Source organism: Sarcophilus harrisii, chromosome 2 (assembly GCF_902635505.1).
Source record: "Sarcophilus harrisii chromosome 2, mSarHar1.11, whole genome shotgun sequence".
Taxonomy (NCBI): domain Eukaryota; kingdom Metazoa; phylum Chordata; class Mammalia; order Dasyuromorphia; family Dasyuridae; genus Sarcophilus; species Sarcophilus harrisii.
In genome coordinates, this window is record NC_045427.1 from 21,810,818 (window position 1) to 21,838,706 (window position 27,889).

The following is a 27,889-nucleotide window of genomic DNA, read 5'->3' on the forward strand; positions in this document are numbered from 1 at the left end:
GTGAAGTCTATGGACCTTTTTGCTGAATAATGCTTCTAAATGTGTAAAACTAAATGCATATAATTACAAAGGAAATCAATTAGGTTGAGCTCTAGTTGTACGTTTATATCTACATATGTATTTATAGATATATATATATAGGTATAGCTATAGATGTATACATAGAACAAGTTCATGGATAGCAGGTAAAGACCTCTTATAGGGACGCCATAGTGCATAGGTGAGTCAGGAAGACTCCATGAATTCAAATCCGGCCTCAGATGCTTAGTAGCTGTTTTACCCTGGGTAAGTCACTTTACCCATTGCCTCAGTTTCCTCATCTGTAAAATGAGCTGGATAAGGAAATGGTCAACCATTCTAGCAACTTTGTCAAGAAAACCCCACATGGAATCTCAGAGACTCACAAATCCCCTGACACAGTTCCTGGCACATGGCAAATAAGCAAAGCCTTAGCTAGCTAGCTTTGGCTCCAAATGGAACAGTGTTCAACAAGCAATTTCCTCCCTCTGAATTTTGGAACTGTTCTCTGCCTACAGAGTCCATCATCCTGGGATTCAGAGAACCTTAGACACAGGATTGCAAAGGTGTCCTGACCTGGAGGGTTGACCGGGACATTCAGGTCCCAGAGCCCTGGTTTGAGAAGAACCAGAGTAATAATCGACAGCCCAATCTAGAACAAGCAATGCTAGGGAATAGCCCAGCAGGACTCAAGAGCCAACAGCATGGATGATGGGTAAAGTTTAGACAATGAAACGAGTAAGCAAATCTGGGCCAATTAGGGAATGACTGAACAAACTGTTGTATGTGATCACAGTGGAATACTATTATGCTAAAAGAAATTATGAGCTCAAAAATCTTCAGAAAACATGGATAGACTTAGCATGAAATAAGAGCAAAATAAATAACAGTAATATTGTTTTAAGAACAACTTTGAGCAACTAAGTCATTTTGACTATTTATAAATACTCAGATCACTGCAAAGAACAATCAAAGAAACCTTCTGTATCCAGAGAAAGAACTGATAAATTAATTATGGATAGAGTAATTTTACATATTTGTGTCTGATGGTAGGGGGAGGGAGAGGGGAGATAGGGGGGAGAAAAAATAAGAAAAAATTCACATCATAACTTTATTATATATTTAAAAGGAATAACAAATAGTACATAATAGATTTGCAGTTTCATGTGCAATCATATTTTTATTTTTCTACTGTTATGAAAATATTTTTTTACAATTCTTTTTTCACAAATGCAATTTCACAATTTCACAAATTAAAAACAAAGATTTTTTTTTTTAAAGATAGCAGCAATCTCTCTATTCCCAGACATTTCCAGTTTATGCTAATGAGGTTCCCCTGAATCTCTTCAACTTTGCCTGTTGCCCTGCAGCTTCCCTTCCAAATGGGCCCTTCAATGCTGACTATTGAAAGCTCGCTGCCTCTTGGCCCCATCCCACTGACTGCCATCTTGCTGCCTCTTGGCCCCATCCCACTGACTGCCATCTTGCTAACGTAATCCTATGCATCTACCAGGAGGCAGCTAGAGGGGCCCTAGTGTGCTGAGCCCCTTGCCTGGACGCAACAGCAAAAACAAACCAATACCTGAAAATATCATTTCCCCCCAAATCAAAAAATCCTGGTTTTGTTGTTCAATTATTTCAACCATGTCCAACTCTTCATCCATTTGGAGTTTTCTGAGCACAGATATCGGAGTGGTTTGACATTTTCTTCTCCAGCTCACTTGACAAATAAGGAAACTGAAGCAAGCAGGGTTAAGTGACTTGTCCACAGTCATATAATTAATAAGGTCCCAATTGAATTCCTGATTCTAGGCCCAGCACTCTATCCACTGAGCCACCCAGCTACTCCTAGATCATGTTTTTGATCAATACAACTTCTGCCTGAACATATAGAACAATACAACCTTCTTATACGTGACCTTATATGTGACTTCTTATAGAAAATTCAATTTCTGGGACTAGTATTCTCTGGAATAGTTAATCACCAACCACAGGATTAAATAAATACTGAGTACTCCGTGGTATGGTGGAAAGACTGTGTCAAGAGATTGGAGTTCTAATTTTGATTCTGTCACTGATTCATCATTGGATCTTTGGAGTTTCTTAACCTCATGTAGCTCCTCTGCTTAAAAAAACAAAAGAAAAGAAAAAGATTGGACTAAATGATCTCTTAGTTATCGTTAGCAACAGTAGCTTCATACTATGATTGAGCTCCCAGCTTATTTGATTCCCAAGATCCCCAACATCATTCTCTCTCACCAGACCCTGGAGTGTTTATACCTTCAACCTCACCACTCCCAAGATCTTGAATTTAGACATCTCCACCTATAATCACAACCTCTTATTCTGCCGTCTTACCCTTTGTTTTACTTCTCCTAAAGAAGTTCCCTCAATCTCCACCCATTGTGACCCTTCATCATTCTAGTCATCTTCTTCTGGACACTTCCAGATTATCAACACCATTCCTTACGTGTAGTTCCCCAGGACTGAACACGGTACTCCCACTTCCCTCTGAATTTAAGATTCTGTTCCACCTGGACTCTCACTAATAACTGATGGACTAGCATATAGATGCTGGACAAGTTATTGTCTATTCTTCTACTCTGGCACAAATAGCCTTGTCATTCAACCACGTCTTCCTCCATGGGGAACAAAAAGTGATCGTGGAAGGCTTGCCCAACCTCTTGGTATCTCATCAGGAAGATTTTCAGAGCAAAAAGAAAGGTAATGTCAGAAATTCAATTATAAGCAAACTAACAAAATTTTATTAAGCATCTATTATATGTAAGACACAGTGCTTAGCACTGAGGACACCACAACAAAAAACGACAGTCCCCTACTCTCAAGGAGCTTACAATCTACTTGGAATACAACATGGCTCCACAAAAATATAAATAATTTCAAGGTAGTTTAAGAAGGATGAGGGCCAAAATCTTACAAAAATGAATGTTGAAAACTATCTTTATGTGTATTTGGAAAAATAAAATACTATTAAAAACTTAAAAAGCGGGGAATAGTAACAATGGGGCAACCAAGAGAGACTTTAGAGAGGAGGGATAGTACATGAAGTAAGTCTTGAAAGATAATGAGGATTCTGAGAATGAAAAGTGAGGAAAATCTGTGCAAAGACCCAACAATGCAAGATGAAAGGACAAATGTGGGGAAGAAACCAGCAGCACAATTTAACTAATATAGAGAACAGAAGTGTCAAGCATACTGCCTGAAAACAACATGGCCACTGCAGCCTGAGCAAGATTAAAATGTAATTGGGAAATATTTAACAAAGTAAAAATACAATAGAACATAGGTAATGTGAATTTGTGGTTTTTCTAAGTCAATATGGCCTAGAATTTAGTGGTCTTATTTCTTTTTGAACTTGACATCAGTGACAGAGAACAAACATAGAGAAAAATGAAATTAACTGCGTAGAAAGGTGCAACCAGGTATGGAGGACTTTAAATGCCAAGTGAAGAAGTTCATATTTGTCCAAAGGAATAGGAATAGGATGGCATTGAAGCTATTTGAGGGAGGAAGGGCAACTGAGTCTGATCAAGGGTACTTGATTACCCATCAAGTAAAGGATGTGTAAAATGATGAGAGACAAAGCAAGAAGACAATTTATTTTTGTTTGTTTTTGCGAGACAATCAGAGTAAAGTGACTTGCAACTAGTAAGTGTCCAGTGTCTGAAGTCACATTTGAATTCAGGTCCTCCTGACTTCAGAGCTGGTGCTCTATTCACTGTGGCACCTACCGGCCCTCAAGAAGACCATTTAGCAGGCAATTACAACACTGGTATCAAGATGGGATATGAGTCTGAAATAAGCCATCTAACACACCAGGCAGATGGAGACATCACCTGTGTACCTCCCTGAAGCAAGGAAACATCCCTATGCATACTAGAACATCTGGAAGGAAAACTTCTGCAATTCTTCTCTGTCACCCTTCACTTTGGCTACATAGAATGGGAAATAACAGCTTTGAGAGGCTCTTGCTCTCTGCCCTCTGCTGTTCATGGACCTGATCTCTGCCAATTCCAACTTTAAGGACCGATGGCAAATGAACAGAGGTAGAAGAAGCAGCGGGAGCTTTTCTACCCAGGGCAACATGATCTACAGATTTATTGTCATCATTATTATTTTTTAAAATCTACCTTGAGCTTAAAAAAAAGTAGATGGATGAATGTGAGACATTTATTGTTTTTATTTTGATATTTTCCTTTCTCTGTGCCTGACCCAGACTAGAAGTCCAGAAGCTGTGTGTGTCAGATCAGCCCCAATGGGGGATAAATGCTAAATAAAGTTGATAGAAAAATCAAAGAGATAATTGATCATGAATATGGAAATGATAGTGAAGACTGAATGACTAGAGGGAAGGATGAAAATTCATTAGTAAATGCTTACAACCTGCCAAGTCTGTGCTAAGAGCTTCAGATACAAATACAAAAACAAGACTGTTCCTGCTCTCAAGGGGCTAACATTTAAAGGAGGGAGACAATACATATAGTAGAGTCAAGTCAAGCAAGGAAAGAAGTTCATGACTTCAAATCAAGAAGTGCAGAATAGAGCCCTTTCAAGCTTTCCAGACAGAAAGACCAAAGCTCAACAGAAATTATGAAATGCAAATGCAGTAGTTAAGCAAAATCCAGAGGGCCCTGCTTGCAAAGAATTTGAGAGCCAAGTTCCCTCTGATTTCTCCTCTTCTAGAAGAGCAGAAATATCAGAAGACCTAAGCCAAACTGGGAAGCAGGATTAAGTGGCTCAATGGATAGAGTACCAAGTCTGGATTCAGGAGGACTTGATTTCGAATCCAGCCTTAAACATTAACTAGCTGTCACTTAACCCCATTCTCCTAAATTGAGCTAAAGAAGGAAATGGCAAACTATTCCAGCGAAATGGGTTCACAAAGACTCAGACATGACTGAACAAAAATTAATTCATTAATGAATGAATGAAGCTGAAGCAGCCATGGTGAGGTCATGGAGAGGATGAAAGTGGTAATGATGATGGTGAAGTTGGTACTGATGGTGAGGGAGAGGATGGCAGTTACGATGGTGAAGGAGTGTAAGAATGGGTTAATGATGGTGGTGAAGATAGAAATGATGGTAAAGATAATGGTGGTGGAGATTGTAGCATTAATGGTAGTGACTGTGATGAGGATGAGGATAGTGGTAAAGGTGATCGTGATGACAGTGATAGACAATGGTATAGATCACTACGACACTGATGATTATAATCAGGGTGATTGGGATGGTCATAATTATCATAAGGTGGTACTAGTGAAAGGAACAGTAATGGCTGTGGAATTCACATCTCTGATAGCGATAGGATGAGGATAATGGTGATGGTGATGTGATGACAATGATGGATAGTAAAGATAGTGGTAGTGATGTTTCTAAAGATGATGCTGATGATAGTTATATGGCAGTCACAATCATGGCTGAGCAATGAGAGTGGAAGGGATCATAATGACAAAACTTCCTTAGATTAGGATCTTAGAAAGCATCAAGAATACATAATCATTTAAAGGTTTAAAGAACACATAGGAACAACCAATCTGAAAGAGAGAAAGCAGTCTGAGATGTACCAATTAACCAGTATTTATTAAGTGCTTGCTATGTGCCAGGCACTGTATGGAGTATTGGGATACAAAGAAAGATTTATTTTTTAATCCTCAAGGATTTTTTATCTCAAGGTCAAAATTGTCTCAAGGACAGTCTAAAGGTCTGAAGACACTGTGCAAATGACTATACACAAATGAGTATATATTGAATAAATCGGAGGTAGCCTTAAGAGAGTTAAAGTAATTAGAGACAGAAAAGAGGAGGAGATGTAGAAAAAATATTTACTCAGAAGCAGAGAGGGAGCTGAAGATAATTTTTTCCACATCACATCAAAGCTTCCCTCTACTCCATTACAGGCATCATCATAAGACCCTAGAATAGGACCTTTCATAGAAATATGGGGATTTGGCATTAGCAGAGTTAATGGGATAGAGTGGTTTCAAAGGGAACCTTAGTGATTTAGTACCGGTCTCTGGAGAAGCAGAGGTTAGGATAAAACTTCCTTCACTCTAGTCTCCAGAAAAGAAAGGAATCCCTAGATTTCCTTCAAAGTTCTGGGATGGAAATGGAGATGGAGATTATAGAAAGACTATTTTTCCAGAGGAAAATATTGTAGTTTCTCTCCACAAAATCTGAACATCACAGTGATGGCAGTCATAGGATCACATATTTTGACCTGAGGGACAATGGAGATCACCCAGTCCAAAGCTCTCATTTTATAGATGAGGAAAGAGAGACCCAGAGAGTTTAAATGGCTTCTGAGATTCTCACAAGCAATAGATAGCAGAGAAGTTTACTGACTCCAATCCAGTCCTCTTTCCATAATGCCAGGCCACTTCTCCGATAGTGATGATGATGTTTTATCTTGGGGGACAAACCCCAAAACACAACTCATAGGGGAAAAGAAGAGATGTGAGGATAGGAGGCTAAAAGCTTGTCCAATTCTCTAAGGCTTTTATGGACATTCGTGAGTTCCTAGGAGAAGAGGTAAAAGAGACATTTATAAAGTAGAGAGAAGAGGGAAGTAGACTACAGGAGAAAGGGGGAAAGCAAAAGGAGGAATAAGATGGAGAAGGGCATAATATTATTAACTCTTTCTTCAGAATCTCCAATGGAAGCAACAGTCCATAAATAGATGGGCAAAAAAGAGCACACTCTGTCCTCCCATATTTCCACTAGCCAGTGCCCAGGATCCTCTGGAAATTAATTTAGAGGAAGACATCCCCGCTCTGGTCTGGAGAAGCCAGAATTTATCAAAATATTTTCACTGGACTTGGTGAGAGCTACTTCTGACTTCTTTGCAAGACCTTCAGGTTCTCTGATTTCAGTTTCTTCCACCTGTCAGGCAAAAAATATGGCATGGCTCCAGTCAGTGGAAAGAGCTTGGCACTCATTGAACTAAGATAAAGGCTCACTTCCTTGTTTGGGCCAGGAAGATTCACAAAGAGGAAATGGCTCCTCTGTCATAGACTCAGTCCCTAATTAAATCCTGACGGTCATTTATTGGCTCAGTTTCTTCATCTGTAAAATGAGAAAGTCGAATCCATTGCTCTCTAAATTCTATCTCAGTTCTAAATCTATAATTCCATGGTTTCTCTTCCCAGGAATTTGAGAAAGCATGGAACCTAGGGCTACAGGAAGCCCAACCTGGCTTTCTGGAAAATAGGTTGTCCCAATATAATAGCATCCAATCAGAATTGAAGCCCTCCTTCAACTGAATTTGCCCCAAAGCACAAATAGTTCCTTGAGATCTTAAAGGCTAACCAATGGAGAGTCCAAGATCTGGCAGAACTTTACCAAGATGGAAAGATTTTGAAAACCACCCAACAATGGATTAGGACTGTTGGCCAGTCTAACTGAGAACAGAGTACCTCATCACTAAAAAAGCAGAAAGCAAGAATAATTATTTTTCTGGCCTCAGCAATTGAAGAAATGATATATTAAAAGGCAATGGTAGCACAGGGAGGGAATATCTGTGTTAGAGAAACCAAGGAAAAAGAACTTAAGCATGGGCTTTGATTGATTTTGTTATATATAAATGCTATCCATTTTTATGGGTTTATTTTGCAGCTATTACTTTACTGAACTATTAAAATCATGAATACTTTCTTTGCTAGTTCTCTAGGGTTTTCTAAGCAAGTTACAAAGAAGGATGATTTTTTTTTCTTTTTTGTCAATATTTATGACTTTAAATTCTTGCTCTTGTCTTATCATATCATTTATCATAGTGGTCAGAGTACAGATACAGCTGAAGTTAGATCTTCTGAAGCAATTAGCATAGCATCTTGGATTAGTGTAGAGAAGATAAAATGATGTACAGTGTCTCTACTTTACTATCCATGGGATTCTTTTCTAAGTAGGGATAGAAGAGCCTTTCAAACAAGTACAAACAAAATAGTCACAGCTAAATCCATGAAAGGCTAAGGGGATAAATCAGAAAAGTCTGCCTGGACACAAGATGACAAATTAGGAAGCCAGGTAAGAGGTACTGAAGGACTAAGTATGATTAACACGGTGTGAAAGAAGAAGTAGGAAACATGATGAGATTTGGCAACTAACTGGATGTAAGAAGGATGAGAATGGGAAATGGGTAGGGAGAAAGAAGGAAGAATTCAGAAAGACTCCAAGAGAGCAAACCAAATCTTATGGGGTGGAATAAATAACTCCAGACCCCAGACATGGTGCTTTTTTTCTGGTCTTAGGGTCTCCTTCCAGAATTTGGCTATTCAATTTTGCCAAGAGTCTTCCTGTTTTCTTTGTTCTCCTCCTGAAGGAAAGATGAAGGTCACTGGTGATGTAGTGGATAGACGACTGGGCTTGGAGTCAAGAAAACCTAAATTCAGATCTCAGACACTGATCATATGTGTGACCCTGGAGAAGGCACTTAACCTCTGTTTGCCTCAGTTTCCTCAACTATAAAATCATGTAAATAAAGCGCTTTATAATCATAAAAAACTATATAGTTATGCAATAGTAATAGCAGCAATAAAAGTAGTATTAGTAGTAGTAGTAGTAGTAACAGTAGTAGCAGCAGCAATAGCAGTAGTATAATAGTACTTATCTATTTCAGGGCTGTTGTGAGGATCAACTGAGATAATATTTGTAAAAGTACTTACCACAATTCCTGTTTCTTAGCAGATATTATATAGATGTTTATTCTCTATTCCCTTCCCTCCTCCTCTTGTCCTACCCCTGTCCCTCAACTCCATATATCAAATTAATTGACAAATATGTATCATTGAGACTGCCCCCTGGAAAGGGAAACTAGGATCAAGAACATGTAACCAAACTAGAGGGGAAAAAATAAAAAAGATACCTGAGGTTTCTCTTTCTGGGAAGCCATCTCTACCAGGTTCTCATCTGCATTCAACTTATAGAAGAGGTTTTTCCTAGTGGAGAAAAAGTGAGACTGTTTTCTACCTTTCTTCTGCCATCATTCCTCCACCTTTCCTAGCCTTCCTGAATTCCCACTTCCAACCCCGCCAATATACATTGAGGAAGAAGTCTCTGTCTCAGACTCCAACAGATCAGATAAGATCACACTGTCCCAGAAAAGAGACAGAAGAAAGGGATGAATAACATGAAACAACTCTTCTCTTGTCCACTGCTTCTTCCCCATGTTCACTGGGACTTGGGAAAGCAGGAGAAATATAGGTGAGATGATATAATGGAATGAGAATAGTCTTAAACTAAAAAGATGTAGTCTGAAGTCCTGTCTCAACCAAAGTATCCAAAGCAGGAAAAGATCTTTTGGTCATGGGATGACATATTTAAAAGAGACAATAACATCTCTATTTGTGTTCCATATGATGACTTACTTAGAAAACCCCCGAGAACTAGCAAATAAATATTTGTGACACTGAGTGGTTTTAGTAAGATAGCAGGATTCACAATAAATTCACAAAACAGTCAGATCTCACACTTTCCTTTTTTGGGGTTGGGGGTGGGGCGTTTCTCTAATATAACAGAGTTCTAATTTAAAGGCAGTATGGAGTATAGTAGGTAAGAATACTGGACTTAGAGTCAGGAAGACCCGAGTTGTAATTTTGCCTTAGGCACTTAGTAGCTGTGTAATCCTGGGCAAGTCACTTAACTTTCTCCATCTTAAGTTTCTTCATTTGTAAAGTAAGGATAATACCTATCTCACAGAGTTGTGAGTGTGAAATGAGATAAGAAAAGTTTCATATAAATACTACATATTAATAATAATAATAATAAAGTTAGATACTGCTCCACACCTCACTATGGTCTTTCAGGAGATCATTCATTTCCTAGTTGCTGGAGCCAAAGACTATAGAAAAAATAGGCATCATTTATCCCCATTTTATAGATGAGGAAAAGAATGTTCAGACAGATAAGTGAATTTAACATTACATAATAAGACCCAAAGACTCAAAATTGGCTCATAGATTCAGAACTGGAAGGGAGAAGCAATGTAATTTAAAGCCTTTGTTTTATATTTTAAAACTCAGTGAGGAAAGTTGATTCATCTGAATTTGATTTTCTTCATTTCTTAAATGGAAATAATGATGCCTGCTCTCTCTACTTCCTAGAGTGGTTGTGAAATTTGAACAAAATCATATAAATAAAGAGCTTTATAGTCATAAAATACTATATAGTTGTGCAATAGTAACAGCAGCAATAGAAGTAGTAGTAGTAGTAGTAGTAGTAACAATAGTAGCAGCAGCAGTAGCAGTAGCAGTAGCTGTAATAATGGCAGTGGCAGCAGCAGCAGCAGCAGTAGTAGTAGTAATCATTGTCATTCTCGATAAGAGTTCAAATCTTGCTTTAGACAATTATTAGCATTTTACAAATATTAAAATGCTATACTAATGCTATAGGGAGATGAAGGAAAGAGAAAGAAAAAAAGAGAAGACAAAAAAAAATTTTTAAAGGAGGAACTAAAGAAGGGGGACGAGGAAGGGAAGACAAGGAGAAAAAGGAGAAGAAAAAGAAGAAAGAGGAGGAGAACAACAAAAAGAGAAAGAGGTCCAGAGGAGGAAGAGAAGAAGAAACCTTTCCAGACAATTTTACCTTTTCCAGATGTGAATGGTCACCATACCCAAGAGCAGTAATAGGCAGCAAAACAGCACCATGAAGATGATAAAGAGCAGCTGATACAGGCTCAAGTGGTCAAGAACTGTAAGACCCAAGTGAAAAAGTCCACTTAGAAGGTTCATTAGTTTCTCCACTCCCAGCACATGTATCTTCTTCATTGTCTTCTAGGTCATCTTTAGCTTCTTGTCATTTAAATGAATTAAATGTCTACTCTAAATCACACCTAGGTACTGGAGATGCAAAAACAAAAAGCAGCATACCCTCTTCCCTCAGAGGGCTTCAGGGGCCAAAGAATAGAGGGAAAAAATCACAGGTACGCATAAAAGTCAATGCAAACTATAGACAAAGCAATGGTAGTGAAGACTGGGTACCAGCATCTGGAGACAGAATGGATCCTTCTAGGAGGTGCTACCCAAGGTGAGCCTTGAAGGAAGCTAGAAGTGAAAAGTGGATGGGGAGGGACCACATTCCCAGTATGGGGAAGAGCCTTTCCAAGGTTACATAAGTGGAAAATGGAATGTTGAATATAAGGTCAGCTTGAGTCTGTGAGAAAGAGCAGTGTGTAATAAGGCTACAATGTTAAACTGTAAAAGGGCTCCAAATGCCAATAGAGGAGCTCCTATAGATTGTCCTAGGAGAAATCCTGGAATCTTCTGAGTAGAGGGCTGACATGGTGTAAATGGCACTTTAGGAATGTCATTTTTTGTGGAAGATGTGGATAAAGAATGGATTGCAAAGGAAAGAAACTAGAGGCAGACAGACCAATTGGGAAGGAGGGTGCTGCAATATTTCCAGTGCAAAGTGATGGGGGGGAGGAGGAGGAAGAGCAGAGAAAAAGAAGAGGAGGAAGGTAAACAAGCAGAGTAGCTGGGTAAGGTTAGAGAGGTGTCCAACGATAAAGATGTTAGAGAGATGGAATTGACAAGGCATGGCAATTAAATGGATATGTGTAACTAGGGAGAGGAAATAATTGAAGATGAATTTTAGATCAAGAATGAAGTGGAGTGATAGGAAGAGATATGAAAGAGATAAGGAAATTAGGAAGAAGGGAAGGTTTAGAGCAAGGACAATAAGTTTCATTTTGGACTATTTCCTTTTGGACCTTGTATTCTCAGCACCTAGCAGCGATATGCACATAGTAAGTGCTTAGTGTTTGCTGGATCAAATAGAATTGATGGAATGAGAAAAGAACTATCCAAATTGAAAAAAGAAAATTTCCCAGCAGACCTTGGAGAGAACTTTCTCTTTCTAAATGGTGGTTCCCATTCAAAGAAACTTGTAGCCTCTCCTCCAGAGATTGTTACACAGAGAGAAACAAGCAGACCAGGCGTGTGATTCCTCCTCAGCATAGGGGAAGACACTAAATGAACTTCTTCCTGATATTCCCAGAAGATCTTTGCTCACCTCTTCGTCCAAGGTACACAGAAGATGAAGCAGAACCCAGAGCATTGGATGCCAAGCATACATAATCTCCCTGGTCTGTGGAACTCATATCCTGGACGTCCACCCTCAGAGTATTGTAGGAGGTTGATACTTGAAAGTGGGGAGGATGACGGCTTCCAGGATGGGTAGAAGCAATAAACTGGCTTCCATGATAAAGGGCCAGCTCAGCCCGGGGCTCACTATCCACATGACAGTGCAGGATTCCCCAGAGACCAGTCTCTGGCTCTAGGAAAAAAGTCACAGCAGGTATCCGTGGTGCATCTGCAAAGGAGATCCGGGAATGAGTCTTAATGTTAGAGATACTTAAGCTTAAGCTTAAGAGCTTAAGATAAGCAATATCAAATAAAGAGCTAAAGTCAGATTTGGAGTCAGAAAAAAACTCAGTCAGAAAAAGAGTTAGAAATGGACTTAAAATGAGAAGGAGCCAGGGATTGACCTAGAGTCACTCTAGAAAAAGTTCTAGAATTCAATCTAGAGTCAGAGAAAAGGCTAGAAACAGATTTAGAACTAAGAAAGATTAGGATCAGAGAAAGAACTAGAAACAGACCTCAAATCCAAGAAAGAACAATGAGAAATAAAGCCAAAGACCAATCAAGAATCAGAGAAAGAGCTAGGGAAAGTGCAAGACTCCAAGAAAGAGCTCAAAACAGACCTCAAATCCAAGAAAGAGCTAAAGAGAAAAGGCTAGAGCCTGACTTAGATTCAGAAAGAGATAGACGCAAAGGAAAGCCCCTCTTTGTAACATCAGCAGGCTTAGGGTTAAGTCTAAAACAATTTATTTGTATGATCAATCAGTGCACATTCAGATTGCAACAAAAATATAGAGGTAATGGCTCATCTTTAACCTTAATGATCTGAAAGGCTGGCAGACAGCTTATGTCTAAGAGGTCTGAATTGATCAACATCCAATATCTTTAGCGTGATGAGCCCTCTCAAGTTGGAGTCACCAAGATATCTAAGGAAGGGCAAACTAGCCTGGAGCAAAAACAGATCACTCAAAGTTCCCATGCCAATTGGCACTATAATTGGGTCCATAATTAGCCACTATACTTCTAGACTGGATGAAATGGAGACCCAGTCTTTAAAAAGGGCAGTGAGGAGGCATTTAACAAAAATCAGCTTATATTTACATGGAATCCAAAATAAAAGTACAAAAAAAGCAAATAAACAAGGTTTAAAGATAGACATAGACCTATAAATGTAGATATCTACATATCTACATCTGTAGATCTATGTCGACCTATATAGGTAAACATATAGATATAGGTATCCTAAAGTGAGCAATATCAGTTCAGCAAGTAGAAATGAGATAGAAAACAGACAGTCATTTCAGATTTATCATGATCCCCTTTGAGGTTTTCTTGGCAGAGATACTAGAATGGTTTGCCAGTTTCTTCTCCAGTTGATATTCAATTGAGGCAAACAGGATTAAGTGACTTGCCCAAGATCATACACCATAGTAAATGTCTGAGGCTGGATTTGAACTTAGGAAGATGAGTCTTCTTGACTCCAGCCCCAGCATTCCATGCACTATGGCACAATCTAATTGCCCAAGACAGGGTAAAGGGAGAGGCAAGGGGAATAATTTCACTATGTTCCACTTACAGCTCAATGAACAGATACTTGGATTCTAACAGCAAATTCTCTGTAAGTAAATCACTCACTAAGAGAGCCATGGAGGCAAACAAAATTCCAACTACTGAAATGTACATTGAGAGTTTGGGGGGGGGCAGCAGTAACTTTTACTTGCACCAGCTCAATGCTAGTCAGAGAAACATATCTAGACTCAGGAAACAATGTACAGTCACACAAAGAGCTAGAGCGACAGAAAGATCCAGAGATATATTTAGAATCAAAAGACTAAAGAGAGATCTAGAAAATAAATAGCTAGCCAGTGCAGAAGAGGTAAACTTAAAATGAAAGAGTTAGAGTCAGAGTTAGGAATAAGTCTAGTGTTAGAGAGAATTCTAGCGTCAGAGATCAAGAGACTAAAACAAAAAACAAAAAAAAACCCACCTTGGAGTAAGTTTTTCAAAGACAGTGATGGAGAAAATGACAGAATCAGACAAAGCTTTAGAAATAGACTTAGAAATTGTACATGTTTAACATATATTGCAATGCAATATATGTTAAACATGTACAATTTCTAAGTCTATTATTTGCTATCTAATGAAGGGGTGAAGGAAGGGAGGGAGAAAATTTTGAAAGACAAGGTTTTGTAAGGGTAAATGTTGAAAATTTTTGCATGTATTTTGAAAATAAAAAGCTATTATTTAAAAAAGAAAGAAAGAAAGAAGTAGACTTAGAGCCAGAGAAAGCACTATGATCACAGAGATAAGGAGGAGAAGGAGGGAGAGAAAGATACAGAGAGACACAGGGAGAGAGGAAGAGAAACAGAGAGAAACAAATAGAGACATTGGAAAGGAGAGAGAGAAATTCGGGAAAGATAGAGGAAGAGAAGGAGAAGGAGAGAGAAAAAATACAGAGACATAGGGAGAGAGGGCAAGAGGAAGAAAGAAGAGAAAGAGAAAAGGAGAGAAATAGAGATAGAGAAATGAAGAAGAGAGAGAGAGACAGAAAGAGAGAGGGGGAGGGAGGAAAGAGGAGGGTGAGAGAGATATGAAAGGAGTGAGAGAAAGGTACAGAGAAAGACATGGGGAAAGAGAGGGAAAGAGGAAGAGAAAGGAAGAGAGAGATGAGAGAACTAGAGGGAAGAGGAGGAAGAAGAAAAAGAAAAAAGAAGAAGAAGAAGATGATGATGATGATGCCCACAACAACAATAGGACAGCAGAAAGGGGAATTAAAGAGAGATTTAGAGGTACAACTCCAGTAAAAAAAAAAAAAAAAAAAAAAAAAAAAGATTGATCAATTGACCTAAAATTAAAGATATAAGCCAAAATAAAAAAACAGAGCCAGGCCTTGAGCCAGAGTAAAAGGCAAAATAAAAGGGTAGTAAATGAAATCCAAGATGCCAGGAGTTTGAACCAGTTTAAGATGTAGGGCCTTGCTTACAAGTGGTTCTTAAAGGTAAGACAGAGAAAAATCTCTAAGTCGGAGAGCCAACCAAGAGCAGTAGTTGTCATAGGCAAATGAACGAAAAAGGGAGATGGGATGTACTCTTGCAACGGACAACCTTCTGAGATATTTTATTAAAATTAAATATTAAATATTAATAAAAATTAATAAAATCAATTAATAAAATATCAATAAAAATAAAAGACATTTTCTGTTCTTTACCCAAGAATGACTTCACTACCAACAGGGATCAGAATTGCTACTGTTAGGCTTATACCTCAAGCCAGAAGGAAGCTATAACAGCTGTCTCTTCTCCTCCACCAATATCTTTAAGAAAAGGATAGAAAACAGGAAGATCTAAAACTATTATTCTGAAGGCAAGTGAATTCTGAGCCCACCCTTCAAGGCTCAATGAATTTATGCACAAAACAAGGATGCGTGATAGTTCTTGTTCACCTTCACTTCAAGTCTTAGCAGAGGAAAAAGTTGGGATTGTGGCCCCCAAGAAATGGGTACACCCTCAAACCCTTCCAGAAGAGCATACACACTTACATAAAACTTTGAGGCTCACGGGGGCTGAGGAGACACTCCCGAAGGACCCTTTAGCATGACATTGGTACACCCCAGCCTGCTCACTGGCCACCTGGGAAAACCTGAGTGTAGGCTCTGGCCCCTCCTGCAACCATCGGGAATTCCAGGACCACGTGTAAGTGGTGTTCTCTTCTTGGACCTGGCTGGTCAGCAGACAGGTCATATTGAGGGAATCTCCTTCATGAATCTCCAAGTCTGGCTCCACTGTGATGCGAAGACCTGAGAAACAGTCCAATGGCAGTAAGAGTAACAGCAGCAATAATGATGCTGTTTCAGAGAGCCAATAGAAAATCAGCTTACATTCCAAAGCTTTTATTCGACTACAAAATGCAAACATTTGATCCATCTATTCCATATTATTTAATACAAAACAACCATTAGAAGTTAATGGACAAGTTCCTACCTCAACTCCCTCAAAAATAATAGATGAGAACAAGAAATCGCACCAACAATAACAGCAATAATAATAATTTTATAGTGCTTTAAAATTTTCAGAGTTAACCTGTGTACCTCATTTAAACTTTGGAATTACTCTCCAAGACAGATATATGACTAATTATTATTCCCATTTTACAGAGGAGAAAACTAAAATACTAAGAAGTATAATGAAGTTTAATTTTTAAGAGTCAGAAAAAGAGATCTTACACCTTCTCCAAGTACAGAATCATCATCCTTCCCTCTCCCAAAACATACTCCACCCTGCTTTCTGAGACAGGAAATATCCTGTCTGGACATTTCATTATGCTCATCCTCTTTTTACCTCTGTATGATTATTCTCCCAGAGAATAGTCTCTCAGACTAGAATTCCAAGAAAATTAGGGTCCAAATAGAGCCTACCTGAGGGCAGAGACTATGACTTCTCATGAGACCCATGTCTCTCAGAGGTTATATCTCTTGTATCAGACTATGGGCTGTTTCTCCCATCAGGCCAGAGGTTTTTCTGTCTCTGTATGCCTATATCTATGTGTATATATGTATCTCTGTCTCTGTCTCTCTGTCTTTCTGTCCCCTTCTCCCTCCTTCTCTCATCTCTCATCACCACAGAACAGGCTTCAGTACAAATAGTTCAGGGATATTGTCACCCCATCAAACTGAAGATATCAGGAATGCTAATGACTCCACGTTCTCCTTGTACCTTGACCCAGTCCACTTGGAATGCCCAGAACCAGCAAGAAGGACTGACGGGCCCCTCTGTCCTCATTCCCTAGACTTCCACCCAAACCCTTCCACTTACCTTCTCCCTGTAACTGTCCAGTGGTAGTGATGGAGCCAAGAGCATTCTGGGCAGAGCAGAGGTAGTCTCCCTCATCCTCCAAATTGACGTGCCACAGCTCCAGCCGAAGGGTATTATGGGTAGTGTGGACACGGCTTCTGCCCACCAGTGACCCAAAGGGATTCTGACCAGAAGCCACCAGTTCACCATCATGGGACAGACTCAGTTTTGCGGGAGGCTCACTGTCCACGGTACACTGCAACACAGTCAATCGACCAGCCCGGGTATCCAAGAAAGAGGTCAGGAATGCATCTCTAGGGGCATCTGGGAACAAGGGAACCAGTCTATGGGGGCAAAGCCAGACGGCATCTGAGACTGCCCCCCCCCCAGCCTCTGCCTGCTCCCTTTCTGATTTAGAGCTCTCAGGGTTACCATTTTCTGTACTGGCATTTACAGATCCAGTGAAGTGAATTATTGGGGCTAACCCACTGGAAACAGGCAGTGGAACAACCTTTGAAAGAACCGGTCACCTTGTAATTAGCTTTAAATTCATATATGTAGAATTGAATCAAATCAGATTGAAATGAACTAACTTGAAATTTGATTCATTCATGTTGTTTTGCTCATCAACTTGGATATTCCCTCAAAGCAGGAGCTGGGTATCTCCTTCATCAGACCTAGAACTCCCAAAAGTAAGAGCTGTGTGTCCTCCATCAGACAAGGGACTCCCTGAGGTCAGGGATTGGGTCAATCCCCCATCAGACTGAGGATTCCCTGAGACCAGGGATGGACCATCAGACCAGGGACTTCCTAAGGAGAAGAACTGGTTTTCCCCATTGGACTAAAGGATTTCTCAGGCAAGGACTATCTCCCTTCTCAAACTATGATTTCCCAGAATACATGGATCACTTAATATCAATTTGAGTTGAATAAAACCTGAGCAAGCTATTAAGGTTTTCTAAACCAATTTCCTCATCTATAAAACAGACATCATAATACTTGGAGTAATTATCTCACAAGAATGTTAATGGAATCAAATTAAATAATAATAAATAACATTTAAATAGCCTTTACTATGTGTTAAGTACTTTATAATTATTATCTCATTTGATCCTCACTCAATCCTGGGAGGTAAGTGTTATTATTATAACATTTTACAGTTGAGGCAACTGAGGCAGGTAGAGATTAAATGACTTGCCCAAGGATACACATAATCTGAGGACAGATTTTACCTCCTTTCTTCTCTGGGCCTATTATCTCAAAACTGAGGGCAGTGGATCAGATGGTCTTTAGATCTCTCAGGCTAGGAATCACCAAAAAAGTGCTACCCCTAACTGGGCTCCCTCCCTCCCTCCCTCTCCCTTACATAAACGTCGCAGAGAAGCAGGCTGGGAACTTCGGACACTCCGGGCATCTCGAGCAGTGCAGGAGTAGGCACCGGCATCATGGGCCCTGGAAGTGCCAGGGAGCTGGAGGATATGAGAGGGCCCCTCCTGGAGCCAACGGCCATTGTGATACCAGGTGTAGACTGTGGGTGGCTTGGCAGCAGGGTCCTCACACGTCAGGCTGACAGGTGTACCCTCAGGCACCTCATTGGACGGAGCTATGGACACTCTGGTGACTGGAAGACAAGGAGAAAGAGCTGAGGCTGGGACTAGCTGGGGAGGAAAGCACGGGCTTTGTGCCTGGAACCCGGGATTGCCGAGTTCTAACACAGAGTCTTTTCTTACCATCTCCTTCTTACCCCTTCCCAAAAATCCCCTTGTATTTCATCTATATAAACTTTGTATCTGCTTCTATTTGCACATGGTTTCTCCTCTGATAGAGTGTAAGTTTCCTGAGGTCAGGAATTGTTTCATTCTGTCTTTGTGTAATCAGTGCCTGGAGTAACCATTGCTTGTTTACTGGATTAGGCCCCTTGGCTGTCCCTGCATAAAACATGGCAGGAAAGTCTTAGCCATAAGCAGAAGAGGCGTCTACCCACGTGGCATGATTTGAGGGACACTAACAAGGAGGTATTTCATCCCAAATCGGGGGTTAATGACAGAGTGGAGAGAGCTCTTGATTTTAAATCAAAAGATCTGGGTTTGAAACCTAACCCCGCTACTTACTACCTGGGTCTTTTCACTCATTCTGAGTCTCTGTTCTCTCCTCTGCAAAATTAGGAGGCGGATCTCAATGATCTCTAATCTAAATAGGGGGCAGGGGAGAAAGGAATAGGGAACAGGGAACAGAGGTCAAGAAAGAGGGGTGGATTGAGGGGACACTCCTCCCATCATGCTTTGGAGCCTTGCTGTCTCCTTCTCATGCTCACCTTCTAGATGTAGCTCCAAGGACGTGTTTGCCTGGCCCAGAGAGTTCTTAGCAAAACAGGTATAGAGGCCACTCCCAGGGGCCTTCAGCTCCTGGAGCTCGAGGCGAAGGGTATTGGGGGTGGAGGATGCCCCCATTCTGGTTTGCCCGATGGAAGACGAGGCCAGGAGTTGACCAGCCCAACTCAAAGCCAGTGTGGCCGGAGGCTGGCTGTCCACAGTGCACAACAACACGGCTGGCTGTCCTGCCTGGCTTTCCAGCAGAGATGTCAGACGCAGTGCCCGAGGTGGGTCTAGAGGGAAGGACAAAGGAAATCAGAGCAGGGGCAAGGCCAAACAGAGAGATCTTCTCGGAGGAGGTGACTAGGAGAACTGAAGAGGCTTAACGGCATGGTTAACAGGAAGGACGGGGAATAATGAGATAAAGCAGCTCTAGACAGAGAATTCAACTAAGAGGCAGGAACCCCAATTGAGTGATTGATTTTGGCTAACTGGCTTCAATTTCCTTATCTATAAAATGAAGAATTTGGGACTCGATAGCTTCTAAGGTCCTTTCTCTGAATCCTTTATCTTTTTGAGCCTCAGTTTATCCACCTGTAAAATGAAAGAGTTGGACTGGGGTCCTTTGAAACCCCTTTCAGATCTAGGGCTATGACCCATGAATGCTCTCCCTGGAGTTTTGTCCTAAGTTTCCCACCCTCACTGTGTCTTCTCCTCTTCCTCAGGTTTGTAACTAGCACATGGCAACAGGAGCTTTGTCCCATAGTATGGACCACAGGAAAGAGGGATGCTTCCTCCCCATAGTGCCCATCGTCCATTTACTTCACTAGACCACATTGTCGCATGGAGCTAGTGCCCTGTCACCCTGAGTTACCCCCCCCCCAGAGTCTAACCATGTGACACCTCTCTCCAAAGTCTACCTTCTCTCCCTCCAGAGTCTCTGGGAAGCAGGCTGTCCCCTTCTCTCTGTGTGACTGTCTCTGAGGTGGCCTGGTCCTTGGCATCCTAGCCCTAAGTACCAGGACCTCTAGTTATAACTGCCCCTCTTCCACACTAGACTGGGTATCCACCTGTAGCCCCAGATTCCCTTAATTTGACCTGCACCTTGGCCAAATCCACAACCTCTCCAAGTCTTGCCTTTGCCATCTGTGAAATAGGACTAATCTCTCTTGCTATCTCTGCTTTGCTAAAAAAAAAAAATCATATGGAAAGATAAGATGAGAAGGCAGCCCAGAAAGGGCTTTGGGATGAGTCATGGTTGCTGCATGAATATATGAGATATTCATATCATTTCCCCAAGTTTCCAAAATGAAGAAGAGACTCATTCAGACCCTATTCTCAAATACTGTTCCCTGCCCTGCCCCAAAGGGGAGGCCATAAGATAATTCAAAATCCCTAGCCAGCCCAACCTGGGACTCACAGAGAACAGAGAGGCTTTTGGGGGAGGAGAGGCGTATGCCTCCTTTATAAGTATCCACAGCACAGCGGTAAGAAGCGGCATCAGCAGCAGAAACATTGGGGAGGAAGATGGAGGAGGAGCCAGAGCCTCCAGCCACCCACTGCCCATTCCGGTACCATGTGTAGTTGAGCTCAGTAACAGCGGCAGCTGAGACCACACAAGTCAAGTTCACAGACTGGCCCTCCCGAACGGTCAGAGAGGGCAGCACCTGGACCACCACGGCTGTTGGGGAAAGAAGATGATGAATCAGATCAAACTGTGCATACACTTCGATCCAGCAGTGTCTTTACTGGGCCTGTATCCCAAAGAGATCATAAAAAAAGAGAAAAGGACTTTGCGTGCAAAAATGTTTGTAGCAGCCCTTTTTATGGTGGCAGGGAACTGGAAACTGGGTGGATGCCCATCAGCTGGAGAATGGCTGAATAAGCTATGGGATATGAAGGTAATAAATAGTATTGTTCTATAAAAAAATGATCAGCAGGATGATTTCAGAGAGGCCTGGAGAGACTTGCATGAACTGATGCTGAAAGAAGTGAGTAGAATTAAGAGAACAATGGACACAGCAACAAGATTATTTGATAATCAACTCTCATAAACTTGGCTTTTTTCAGCAATGAGGAGATTCAAGACAATTCCAATAGAGTCATGATGGAGAGAGCCATCTGCATCCAGAGCAAGGACTGTGGGGATTGAATATGGATCACAATGTAATATTTTCACCTTTTTGTTGTTGTTTGCTTGGGTTTTGTTTTCTTTCTCATTTTTTTTCCTTTTTTGATCTGGTTTTTCTTGTGCCGCATGATAAATGTGGAAATATGTATAGAAGAATTGCACATATATATTGGATTACTTGCTATCTAAAGAAACAGTGGGGGGAAGGCGGAGAATAATTTGGAACACAATATTTTTCAAGGGTGAGAGTTGAAAACTATCTTTGCATGTATTTTGAAAATAAAAAGCTCTTATAAAAAAAAAAGGAGATGAACCAGTGTTACATTGAAGACAATGAAAAACTCCCACCCTTCTCTTTCTGAGAGCAGAAACATGCTAGTTATTATAAATAGCTATTCCTCTTGTATTAAAAAAGAGACAATGGAATAAAAGAGTATTAACCTCAAAGTCAAGAAGACAGAAATTCAAGTCTCACCTCTGACTCCACTGGCTTTATGACACTGAATGAATGAGCAATTTTTAACATTCTTTTTTTATTTTGAGTTCCAAATTCTCCCCCAGCCCCTGCATTGGGAAGTCAATATGATATCAATTATCCATGTGAAGTCATACAAAACATATTTCCATATACCTTTATGTACTACATAACATGGTATAAAATATCTAATGTATACAATATACATACATTCTTGTGTACATACATATATATGCTATATATATGTATAAAAATAAAATCTGCTTCAGTCTACACTCAGAGTTCACTAATTCTTTGGAGATGGAAAGCATTTTTCATCATGAGCCTTTGGAACTGACATAGATCATTATGTTGATCTTTCATAGTTGATTGCCATACAATATTACTGTTACTATGTGCAATATTCTTCTGGTTCTGCACACTTCACTATCACTTCATCTAAGTCTTTCCAGGTTTTCCTGAAACCATCCTACTTGTCATTTTTTTTTTAGCACAATAGTATTGCACCACAATCCTACACCATAACTTGTTCAGCCATTCCCCAGTGGATGACCTTTCCTCAATTTCCAATTTTTTGCTGCCACAGAAAGAGCTGCTATAAATATTTCTAGACATGGATCCTGTTACTTTTTTAATCTCTTGAGGATATAGACTTAATAGTTTGCACAGTTTTTTTTTTAGATCATTGGAAACATTTCCAAATTATTCTCCAGAATAGTTGGACCATTTCACAACTCCACTAACAATGCATTAGTGTCCCATTTTTTCTTCATCTCCTCCAACATGTATCATTTTCCTTCTCTGTAATATTAGCCATTATGACAGATGTGAGACAGTATATTAGAGGTCTATTAATTTGCATTTTTCTAATCAATAGAGATTTAGAGCATTTTTTTTCATAAAACTATCAACAGCTTTGATTTATTCTTCTGAAAACTGCTTGCATCTAGCCTTTGACCATTTATCAATCTGGAAAGTTTTTATAAATTTGGCTCAGCTCCATATATATTTAAGAAATGAAGCCTTTATCAGAAAAAAATTGTTTTAAATTTTTCCCCATTTTCCTAATTTGATTCTAATTTAGGCTGCATTGGTTTTGTTTGTGCAGCACCTTTTAAATTTCATATAATTAAAATTAACCATATCATTTCCCATGACCCTCTCGATCTCTTATTTGGTCATAAACTCTTCCCCTTCCATAGATCTGACAGATGTGTTTTTCCAAACTCCTCTGATTTGCTTATGATATCACCCTTTATGTCTAAATCATATACCCATTTTTAACTTTATCTTAATATATGTTGTGAGATATTGATCTATATCTAGCTTCTGTCAAACTTCTTTCTGGTTTTCCTGGTAATTTTTATCAAGTAGTCAGTTCTTGCCCCCACAGCTTGGATCTTTGGGTTTATCAAACAAAGTGACTATGGTCACTTTAATTACCTATAGTATTGCATACCTAATTTATTCCACTGAACCACCACTCTATTTCTTAGCCCAAACCAGATAGTCTTTAATGATTATGCTTTATAATATAGATTAAAATCCGACACAGTTGGGTGGTGCAGGGAATGGAACAATGGACTCATCTTCCAGAGTCCAAATTGGGCCTCAAATACTTCCTATCTATATGGACAAGTCACTTAACCATGTTTGCCTCAATTTCCTCATCTGTAAGTAAATTAACTTAGATGGAATTGTTGCTTTTATTATGTTGTTTCAGCCAATCCATGAGCAATTAATGTTTTTCCAATTGTTTCATTCTGCTTTTATTTGTGGGCAAGCTATCTAAACTTTCAATGTCCTAATCTCCAAGTTGCTGTCATGTGTCTTCAATGGTAGAAGCAGTTTTCTAACTCAGAGTTCCATGTAACAATGAAACCCAAGTCCAGTTGGAAACGCCCACCCCTCCCCTCCACAGACAAACTCAATGTGTCTCACTCACTTTCAGCACTGAAGGCCACAGAAGCTGTTGAAGTCCCAAAGATGTTGCTGGCTTCACAGTTGTATTCTCCTTCATCCTCAAGCTTCACATTTGGGATCTCCACCCGGAGGACATTGAAAGCCCGAGTGACTAGAGAAGAGTTGACTCCAACGCTGCTTTGGGAGGAGGCCAGGAGCCGGTCGCCCTTCAGCAGTCTCAGCTGGGCCTGGGGATCACTGTCTACTTGGCACAAGATGAGGCCCAGCCTCCCAGCCTCCAGTCCTCGCAAGGCCGTGAGGGTAGGCTGTCGTGGGGGGTCTGTGTGGGGAGAGCAGAGGAAAAGGGGAGAGGGAAGTACAAAAAGGGCCAAGGGGAACCCTCTCTATGATTCTTCTCCTAAGGACCTGGTCCATTAGACCGAGGGTCTGCCTTCCTGAGGATAGGCCTCAGGCAGCTAGAGAGCAGCAGGGACAGCCCCGGCCTGACAACCAGCCATCAAAGACCTTGACTGTGGACACCTGAGGGAGACAGGAACCCAGCACCCCAACTACCTATGAGCACAAAAACTAACAGGAGCCCTGGGGATGGAGGACTGAGAGTCTCTCCGATACTACTGTGGGCTTCAGTTCTGGGAATAATGGCTCAGGATCCCTTCCTGAGCCCTGAGAGCGCTGCCTACTCCTTCCTCCCCATTCCCTCCACCAGACTGACCTGGGCACTCTAAAATCCAGATTTTATAACTGAAAGTGGAAGTCGCATTTAGTGTAGTATGATTTAGTAGTAGTAAGTCTGATTTGCATACCTATGTTATATATTTTTTATGTACCTATTTTATTTATATACCTAATTTATATATTTTTTATATACTTATAACCCTAGGATCATGTAAAAGTTTCACAGATGAAAAGGGTCGCACCCTTTGTGCTTCCCTACTTTTCCTCTTCCTCCTTTTTCTCTCCTCTCTTCCAACCCTTCCCCTTTTTCAGACACCCTTCACTTCCAACTCTTCTTTCTTCCTTCCCTTACTCTCCTTCCTCCCCCTTCCCCAACCGTAGGGGCTGTACTTACAGGACACATGAAGGCTGACGGGGGAGGCCAGACTGGTGGCCCCTCCTGGGGCCCGGGCCTGACAGTGGTAGGCACCCCCCTGCTCAGCAGTGATGGAAGGAAAGTGGAGCGTGGAAAAGATGGACTCTGGGAGGTGCCGACTGTCGCGGTACCAGTGGTAGGTGGTCCCATCGGGAGCCCCACCTGTCACTTTGCAGCTCAAGGACACTGCTTCCCCTTCCTTGACCTCCAAGGATGGCAATACCTGAACCCAAGCAGCTGGAAGGGGGAGGAGAGGGACCAGAGGGTCAGACTCTGTACTGTCCTCAATGAGACATTACCTGCCTCCTACACCCACCGAACTGGTGGGAACAAGGGCGGGGGGGAGAGAGCCAAGGCAGAGAACAGGCTGGTAAATCTGCTGGAGATCATGGAGCATCCTTGGGAGACGGGGAAATTTAAATCAGATCTAGGGAAGAACTTGGCTACAGCTCCAGAAATCGGGAGTGAGAAGAAGCAAAGGCAAAACACTCGACTGGAAATAAGAAGCCGGGCTGAAGTCACAGCTTAGACAAGCAGCCTCCATTCTCTGGACCCCACTTTTCCTTATTTGTAAAAGGAAGAGATGGGAGGGAGTGATCCCCAGGGGGGCTTTTCTTAGTCCTCTTGGCAGGTGCTGCAATTCCAAGCTGTGCAGGACCGAGGACAGCTCCTTGGGGATGCCCCAAGGAGGCACCTGGGGGAGGCAGATTACAGTGGAGCAGAAGGAAAATCACCTCAAAACACCGAACTATCTCACACTCACTCACACACTCTCACTCTCACTCTCCTTACTCTCCCTCCTTGTCCAGACCTTTGGGCCTGTAATGATGCCCTTTCTTTCCTCTACCTCCCCAGATTTCTAGCTTCCTTCAAAACTCAGCTTGAGGCCCACCTCCTACCTGAGAGTTTTCCTTATTTCACACCCCCAACCACGAAAATTACTTTGCACTTATTTTATAGAAATATTTTAATTGATCTATCTGAATAGGCGAGAGAGAGAAAGGGGAAAGGGAAGGGGGGCAGGGACAGGAACAGGGAGGAGAGACAAAAGGAGAACAGAAGACAGGAGAGGGGGGAGGCAAGGGGGAGATAGAACAAAGGGGAGAGAGAAAAGAGAAGAGAAGAGAAGAAGAGAAGAAGAAGAGAAGAGGGAGAGAAGAGGAAGGGAAGAGAAGAGAAGAGAAGAGAAGAGAAGAGAAGAGAAGAGAAGAGGAAGAGAAGAGGTAAGGAGGAAGAAAAGGAGTGAAGGAGAGGGAAAGAACAAGGGAGAGAGAGAGAAACAAAGAAAGACAGAAACAGAGACAAAGAGAGAGACAAGAGAGAGAGATTATGGCACACAGAATTGTTATGAGCTCCTCCTTCACTTTAAGATAATGAAACTGAAGCCCAGAGAAATTCAGAGACTGGCTCAAGCCGCCCCATCAGAAGCTGAAGGACCAGTCAGGACTTCTGGGAGGACACATCTGGCAGAAGGAGAACAGACAACTTCTCTTGGCCCCTCCTTCTCTGGGGTTCCATGGTAACCAAACCAGGAAGAAGAATGGAAGGCCTTCTTTTGACCCGTATTTTTAAAATACTCCATTTATCTTTTTTATCTTTAGTCACAAGGCCCGACTTGAAAATCAGGTTTATTTTAGTCAAGTGATTTGCCAGAAAAGCCTGGATTTGTGTTTGTTGCAGCCCTTGTGTAGGCTCTGACATGGTGATATGCCGCCACTTGGTGGTAACTGTGCTTGTTGCAGGGGAAAGTATATTTCTTCCCAGATTGTTGTCTGTCCTTCCTTCTCCAGGAGGACCTTAACATAGGGAGGAGCTGCCTTGACATGCAAGTGGACTGGATTTGAGGGAGGAGGGAGGGTCGAAAGGTCACCTGCCTCACCCTTCCAGAGCCATCGGGGTCCAATGGCCAGGGAGAGATGGGGAGGGCTGAGATGGCCCAGCAAGAGCTCATAGAGTTCTCCCACGAGCACTTGGGCTTAAAAGGCCGAGGTCTCCCTCTGCATCCAGGGCCATCGCCAGTCCTGATCTCTAGCTGGCCAGTGTCCCACCGCATCCAGGGCCATCTCTAGTTGTCCTGTCGCTCTCTGACCAGGGGACCCAGATGGCTCATGGGAGGGAAAGAGCAAGTGCACTGCCCAGCCTGGAGCAGCTAGGCATCCACCCTGCCTGCATGCAGCACCTCCGGAAGTCATGGTGCTCCAATGGCCAGAAGAGGCACCGATCTTAGATTTGGCAGGGGCACCTCGAGGTCTCTTGAGTCCAACTCCTGTTCACAAAAGAACTCCAACTACAAGAGTGAAATGATTCCTAAGATCCACAAGTTTTAATATACAGCTCCAGGGCCTGGGGTCAAAGACATGAAATCAAATACTACTCTGATACTATGGCTCTAGGACCCCAGGAGAGGTCGCTTAGCCTCTCTTTCCCTCTGTAAACTGGAGATAATCATTCTAGTGCTGGCACAATGTCTTGTGTTAAGTCCTTCTTCACAAATCCTACACAGTCCAGGCTTGACGATGTTACCGCCATGGTTAGCATCACTGTGTGCTGTTGCTTTTAAGGGAGGTTGAAAACACTAGATGTGTCCAGTTGTGGGCTAAATAATGGAAAATACAGTCATTGGTCCAGCTAGAGGAATTTTGCCTAGTTCAAAGTTCCTACTAGTGACCCAGCAATCCATCTGCTTTGTCATGTTTACCTAATGAACAAATAGAATGTAAATGCTTGTGAACCCAGAACGGTTTCACTCCCCAGTCAAATGATATAATAGCTAAACAGAAATGATTCCTGAGGATAACTACTGTGAAAGGTTGATTGTTTGGGAGTTGAGAGTGGCTGAGGGAGACAGAAGGTAAATGGGAAATAGATCTAGGGCAACTAAGAATTATGGAATCTCAGGAGAAAAGTGCTCAGTGGAGTTTCCTAGGAGTCATCAAGATGGTCATGGAGTGCTCCAGGAAGAACAAGAATGCTAAGTGGAATGCTCCAAGGAACAAGAAAGGTCATAGAGTGCTCCAGAGAAAGACAGGTCACAGCACAGTGTAGCTAGAGAAATAGAT

At 41.4% G+C, this 27,889-nt stretch overlaps 1 protein-coding gene across 1 annotated transcript in view; it reads right to left on the minus strand.

The window, feature by feature from the left end:
• Positions 1-1,497: 1,497 nt before the first annotated feature.
• The window catches only part of SIGLEC1 (sialic acid binding Ig like lectin 1), a 49,350-nt gene continuing 22,958 nt past the window's right edge, over positions 1,498-27,889 (minus strand). Inside the window, 11 exon segments of the mRNA XM_031949744.1 lie at positions 1,498-2,140; positions 8,896-8,968; positions 10,614-10,719; positions 12,042-12,341; positions 15,648-15,905; positions 16,921-17,223; positions 18,266-18,520; positions 19,214-19,504; positions 20,632-20,892; positions 23,763-24,059; positions 24,810-25,067. Of these exon segments, the coding sequence (XP_031805604.1) occupies positions 2,090-2,140; positions 8,896-8,968; positions 10,614-10,719; positions 12,042-12,341; positions 15,648-15,905; positions 16,921-17,223; positions 18,266-18,520; positions 19,214-19,504; positions 20,632-20,892; positions 23,763-24,059; positions 24,810-25,067 (2,453 nt within the window). The 3' untranslated portion in view covers positions 1,498-2,089.